A 6,903-nucleotide genomic window follows, 5' to 3' on the forward strand; every position below is an offset into this window, starting at 1 on the left:
CCGTTCCCCAGAGCGCCGAGGCGCCTGGGCGACAGACAACGGCCGGGCCCGGCCTGCGGGCGTTGGTGTGGAGCCGGCCGTTGCGGTTGACCGAGCATCGCCTGATGGGGTGGGGGTGGGTGACTGGGCTGGGTGCTGTCCCCGCAGGAGCACCCCTGCCCAGGGACCGAGTCTTCGCTCCGGGCGTACCCAGAACCCGAACTTCCTGGGGGCGCCCAGAAGGGTTGGGTGCCCCACTCGCCCGGGGGCCGCTTCCTGCCACGGCCCAGGGCTGACCTCCATGCGGACTTGCCGGGCAGGTGTTTGTTGGGGGTCTCGAGCAGAGTGAAGAGCAACTTAGGAGAAAGGTGTGGTCACCTGCTCAGTCGCCCAAGGGCAGACGGAGCCGGCTTGGCTAATAGTCACGGTCTCTCCCTCTCTTCTTCCCCTGTCATTTTTAGGGATTTCTCTACTGGCCGTCGTCTCGCTGGGTTTTTGCTGGCGCTCCACGCCCACCCGCCTCTGAGTCCTGGAAGAAAGGGGCGGCCCCCTGCGCCCCGCAGCATCCTGGAAGATGGGAAGCAAGGCCCTGCCCGCGCCCATCCCGCTCCACCCGTCGCTGCAGCTCACCAATTACTCCTTCCTGCAGGCGGTGAACACCTTCCCGGCCGCGGTGGACCACCTGCAGGGCCTGTATGGCCTCAGCGCTGTGCAGACCATGCACATGAACCACTGGACGCTGGGGTACCCCAACGTGCACGAGATCACCCGCTCCACCATCACCGAGATGGCGGCGGCGCAGGGCCTCGTGGACGCACGCTTCCCCTTCCCGGCTCTGCCCTTTACCACCCACCTCTTCCACCCCAAGCAGGGGGCCATTGCCCACGTCCTGCCAGCCCTGCACAAGGACCGGCCTCGTTTTGACTTTGCCAACTTGGCCGTGGCCGCCACACAAGAGGACCCCCCTAAGATGGGAGACCTGGCCAAGCTGAGCCCGGGGCTGGGTAGCCCAATCTCGGGCCTCAGCAAATTGACTCCAGACAGAAAGCCCTCCCGAGGGAGGTTGCCCTCCAAAACGAAAAAAGAGTTTATCTGCAAGTTTTGCGGCAGACACTTTACCAAATCCTACAACTTGCTCATCCACGAGAGGACCCACACGGACGAGAGGCCGTACACATGCGACATCTGCCACAAGGCCTTTCGGAGGCAAGATCACCTGCGGGATCACAGGTGAGTGGGGAAGGAGGTTGGCCGGGAGAGGGAAAGCGAATTTGTCGGGATAGACATTCTAAGTGTGACTAAAATACCCTTTGATCTAGAATACTCCCCCAAACACCCTGGCAGCCAGATCCAGCTAACTCCCAACATCTACCTTTCCCCCAGTCGGCCTCTGCTGCTTTCTTGTTTAGGATGAGGGAGGGCTTTTCCCGGTTCTGGGGCCGGATAGAAATCAGGTCGTGATAGTCCTTCAGCTGGAACCGGTGGATTGGCCTTAGTCTTGGGATCGGTTATCCTGTTTCCTCGTGGTTGCCTGGGGTGTTGGAGGCAGGAGAAACCCAGGGACCCTGGAGTACTTCCCATGATGGGTGCCGGTCCTATCTGCGGTTGGACTGTTTCTGGAAATTTACTTGGGTCACCTCTACTGGGCTTCCTCCCTCCCTTTCCCACACCCCCAGGTGCGCCCCAGAGCTTGCCATGAGGACCCTTCTTTTTAGCTGTACTTGAGGGGGTCTCGAGGTCACTGGATTTAGAAACAGCTCCCATCCCCACCCATGGCCTAAACTCTGCATTAAGAAACGGCAATTTAAAAAGTACATTAATGAGAGTGTTTTCATCGGGTAAAACTGCCCAGGAGTGGGGGCGGGAGGATATCTTTTCCGAACTCTACCTGCAGTTCCTGAGACAGGACTTCTGTACCCATCCTCCCTGGCTGTTCAAGGATTCGCTAAATCAATCCCCCTAAACACGGCCTTGCCTTACATCCTGATATGGCCGGTTTAAATCCCAGAGAAAACCATAGAGGCCAAGAAGGGCTCACTTGCGCGATTTCCAGCTCCGGAATACGCCAGAGAGGGCGATCAAGTGTAGATAAAACCGGCAGGCTGGTGAATGTTTTGAAGAATCTGTTAGTTGAGGTTAACCATAAACAGAATTACACAGAAAAAAAAAAAAATCCCAAAACAAAAATAATGGAAATTCTGTTTCTTTTGTTCCTCCACTACTTCTGTTGAGTGACTGTCAAAAGAAACCCTTCACCACCGTTGGCGTAAAGCCATTTCAATGAAACCTTATATTGATTTTCAGGTATATCCATTCCAAAGAAAAACCCTTCAAATGTCAGGAGTGTGGGAAAGGATTTTGTCAGTCTAGGACTCTAGCAGTTCACAAAACTTTACACATGCAGGTAAGTTTGTTTTCTTGTTTAAAAAACAGTGACTGGTTCGTTTTATCATTATTGCTTTACCAAAAGTACTCAACCGACTGGGTCTTTCTCTTAAAAGGCTCTATTTAGATTAGTTCTCTAGGTGGGGAAAAGCAAGCACTCTTGATTTTTTTAATACATAAATTAATCCTATTTAACAGAAGGCACATTTATATTTTTCTTAAAGAACAGGCCACTCTGTTTATCGTAATTCCTAATTTTAGAATTTTTTTCCCATCTGATCTGCCCTGCATTTAAAGCTTTCGTGTTTGGGAGGAAATAAAGGTAATTTTGATAATAGAGGCATGGTGAAATCCCATACGCTCTCTTTCCCAGGGGCCTCATAATTTGTAGCTTTCAGAACGTTGAGGAATAGTTTAATTTTCCAGCAAAGAGGAACCTTATTACCCGGGAGAATGTTGTTCCTTAAGAGAGGATTAGTTTTTCCTTCCCCCTTTTCCTGCCCGTGACATGGCGATGAAATGTGAAGAGCTGGAAATCACAAGGCCCACTGCGGTGGCCGCGAGTCTGCCCCGGCAGTTATCAGTGTCATCAGGCCCCGTGTGTGTGCCTGCATGTGTGTTTTAGAGACTGGAGGATTAGGAGCACAGATTTGTTCCTGCAAGTCCCTTTCTTTTGTTGTCGTGTGAGTGTCATGTTAACGCTTATGATACCGATAAGACAGAAGCTGTTGAGAAGGGTGCAAGTGGTGGTGTGGAGGATTAATCCTTTGCTTGCTTCACATCTGAACAGGAATCTCCACACAAATGCCCCACATGTGGAAGAACCTTTAATCAGAGAAGTAATCTGAAAACTCACCTTCTCACCCATACAGACATCAAGCCCTACAGCTGCGAGCAGTGCGGCAAAGTGTTCAGGCGAAACTGTGATCTGCGGAGGCACAGCCTGACTCACACCCCGCGGCAGGACTTCTAGAGAAGCCCAGGATCTGTCCCTGCCGCCGCTACTCCCCTCCCCAGACACCTCTCCACCACGTCTCCCACCCCAGGGGTCCCGCCCCCAGCCCTTCACTGACCCCAGCCAGCTCTGCCCCTGCTGCAGCCTCACCTGCAGCTCCAGGGAGTTAGCTCTTCTTCTCGAGGACTGAGAACTGTAGAAAGCCACACACTACATCCCTTCACCAAGAGCATATACTAGTTTCTTGTAGATATTCACAGCTCATTTTAGAGCTCTGTACATAATGTCGTGGGTCTTTGTTTTGTTGTTTTGTCTGTTTTTGTATCTTGTTGGATGCACCTAGATATGGAAAATGGAAGCCAAATTTATCTTTAAAGTCTGTATTTTCAAAATAAAACTCTTTCTTGTTTGTTTCAACACTCCTGCAAAAGTGTCCTGCTATTTAACTTCTGTTTTTTTTTTTCCCTCGAGATTCTCAAAGCGTGGGCTGCCTCTAAAAAATTAAATATTGAAGGGTATTCTTTATCTCTGGGACATAAAACTAAGACTCCTCCGAATTCTCTTACTGAAACTTCAGTCCTTCTTCCCTTTTTGTACTGGGGCATTTTGAGATTGGACAACTGGGCTGTCTTTGTTTTTCAAAGATATTAAAAATCGATACCCCTGAGGTTTTATCCCCTTTTGTCTGTTCCAATTTTTTGTGCATTATTCCTTCAGATAAAAGCAATATAATAATCATGATTAATAACATGTAACCTCCATGGTTGTCCAACTTGAAAGCACAGGGTGGGAAGGAGCATAACTCAAACAAGAGAAGTGGGCTTCTTGACACTTTATTTTTTAAACGACCTTGGCCTGTTTTCACAGTTTATGATGGGCAACTTCTTTTACCATCAGACTTTGAACACGATGATTTATCACTAGAGACAGAGCTTTATCCAGCCTTCAGGGGAGAAGTCTAAAACTCTGCTACAGAAGAGTGTAGGAAGATCCAACTTTCAAGAAGATGGCAAAGAGGGAAAAGGAGAAACTACTTAGCTATTTTTGCACAAAATACTTCTTTCCAGAGGTGGAGAGCCTTTCTTCTAGGTTAGAATTTCTCTGCAAAGCAAACCAAGTTAGGTTACTGTCAAGGTTTTCATCACTAGTTAGTCTTTTATCCCCGGGAAAATGCCAGAAGAGCATGTTACTCCATGAATAGAGCTCGTGGCAAATATATAATCACCTTCTGAGGTATTTCAAACTTTCACAAATGGATCCCAGGGAACATGACAATAGCATAATGACAACCCTGAAGTAAAGATTTTGGGTGGAAAGCTTTGGATGGAGATAAAAACAGTAATACTAGGCGGAAACTGGAAAGAAAATGATTGGACTTAAAGGGGGAACACCAGAGAAACCTGTGGCCCAGTAGCCCAGTAGGCTCTCACAAACTGTTGAACATTGAACAACAGGGTGAAAAAGGTATTCTCAGATTTTTTAAAATTTGTACATCTGTGTGGGAATGGCATGTTTTGCCTCCAGAGTGATACCAACCAACGTGCTGTTTGTACCTTAGAATCCTCCAGAAGAGTAGGTAGGGATTTGAGGACTAGATTCAAAATTTCTCACCAGTGCCTAGCTCAATACAACTTACTAGGAAGTTTCAAAAATTGTTCCTGAGGCACTGCTTACCCTGTTCTCTGGGGAGCTGACCAGAAGTCACCTTTGCTTCTCACCAGAGATCAATTCTCTCCAAAAAAGTGGTCCACTCAACAGCCTGTGTGTCTAACACTCACACAAATGCTTTCCCCAGCAGAGGATAAGCCCAAGGTCTTCCAGAGGAGAAGGGGCAGGGATGGAGCATGGAGTGCCTGTGCGTGTGGTATTTAGAGGAATGAAATAGTTGTTTGTTTTCTTTTGTTTGTACAGAATTAACTTAGTGACCTCCCTACCCCCTGCCCTCTCAAGATCTTGCCCATCTTGGCACAGAATATTTAAATTCTTTAGGGCAGGGTTACACATTGACTGTTTCTAGATCCCACCAATCCTGAAGGCTTTTCCCCCCACAGTCTCACAGCCCCACCCACCTCTACTACAAGTGTTGCAGTTCCATCGCACAGAGTTCAGTTGAATTATCAAAGAATGACCCTTGCTCGCTTTCAAGCTGCAGGCATATCCTTGAAGCTCCTATCACAGGGATACCCAGGTAGGTGTAACCAGAATATCATTCCTCTCCATTTATTTTAACTGGAAAAAAACAAAAAACAGGAATCAGAAGGAAAAGAGGAAGAACAGGAGAAAGCAGTTTTCCTTCCCATACACATACTATTTCAAAAGATAGCTTATTTATTCATTAATTTAATAAAGGCTTATTATGTCCTTTTTACATGCCAAGCCTTGGGTTAGGTTCCACTGATTTTCATGATCAGTTTCTGCCTTTCTATATCTAAATTACTTAGGTAATTTAAAAACCTGCAATAGGGCTTCATTTAACAGCTTCCCTCAATCTAAACTCGTAGGTCCAGCATCCCTCTAGGCTCAGAAAGGATCTAGCTCCTGTCAGAGTAGACTCTTTCCACATGCTCTTCAAGATCTCAGGTGAACTTTTGAACAGTGGGTTCCTCTCCAAACTCTGGGTTTTGTTTTTCTTCTCCTTTAGTCTCTCCAAGTATATGGGAGATGAATCTTATGTGAGACAAATTTATGAGACATCATAGGGAAAATATCTTGTATCGTAGGAAATTGATGTGCTGGGGTTTTTTTGTTTGTTTCAGAGAAGAGTCATTATTTGATTTTTAGATTAGCCTGTGTTTTCCTTACACCCTCTACCATAGTCAACTTATGAATCAATATTCCTGGCAAGAGACCAGGAATGGGAAATATCACGAGTCATAACCACAGTGCTGAAGAACTTCATGAACAACAGTTAGGTATTACTCTTGAGCCGTGACTGATCTCATTTTCTAATCTACGTGTGAGATTTTAAAAATAATTTTTTTTGAGTCAGGGTCTCGCTGTGTTGCCTAGGTTGGAGAGCAATGACACTGTCACAACTTACCTCAACCACGATCTCCTGGGTTCAGGTGATCCTCCCACCGCAGCCTCCCAATTAGCTGGAACTACAGGCATACACCACCATACTCAGCTAGTTTTTTTTTTTTTTTAATTTTTTGTAGAGATGAGGTCTTGCTATGTTGTCCAGGCTGGTCGTGAACTCCTGGGTTCCAGCAATCCTCTAACCTTGGCCTCCCAAAGTACTGGGATTACTGGTGTGAGCCATTGCACCCAGACTAGATATTATTTTAAAAATCTGCTAGGTGCGATGGCTCAGCCTATAATCCAGCACTTTGGGAGGCTGAGGTGAGAGGATTGCCTGAGCCCAGGGGTTCAAGACCAGCCTGAGCAACTTGGCAGGACCTCGTTTCTACAATAAATAAATAAATTATCTGGGTGTAGTGGCACACGCCTGTGGTTCCAGTTACTTGGAAGGCTGAGGTAGAAGGATCGCCTGAGCCCAGCAGATTGAGGCTGCGGTGGTCATAAGCATGCCACTGCACTCCAGCCTGGGCAATAGAGTGAGATTCTCACTCTAATAATAATAA

The 6,903-nt window shown here is 47.3% G+C and overlaps 1 protein-coding gene across 2 annotated transcripts in view; it reads left to right on the plus strand.

Annotated features, from left to right (window-relative positions):
- Nucleotides 1-3,736, plus strand: part of OSR2 (odd-skipped related transciption factor 2) — a 7,679-nt gene extending 3,943 nt beyond the window's left edge. The window contains exons 2-4 of one of the 2 annotated variants that reach the window (XM_008053000.1): nt 441-1,209; nt 2,284-2,383; nt 3,155-3,736. In XM_008053000.1, coding sequence (XP_008051191.1) covers nt 554-1,209; nt 2,284-2,383; nt 3,155-3,337 — 939 coding nt within the window. In that variant the 5' untranslated portion in view covers nt 441-553 and the 3' untranslated portion in view covers nt 3,338-3,736. The remainder of the gene's footprint in view (nt 1-440; nt 1,210-2,283; nt 2,384-3,154) is intronic. The other variant, XM_008053001.1, reaches the window with a different exon arrangement.
- The last annotated feature ends 3,167 nt before the right edge of the window (nt 3,737-6,903 follow it).

Source organism: Carlito syrichta, unplaced genomic scaffold, assembly GCF_000164805.1.
Source record: "Carlito syrichta isolate Samal-C Ts95f unplaced genomic scaffold, Tarsius_syrichta-2.0.1 Scaffold287767, whole genome shotgun sequence".
Taxonomy (NCBI): domain Eukaryota; kingdom Metazoa; phylum Chordata; class Mammalia; order Primates; family Tarsiidae; genus Carlito; species Carlito syrichta.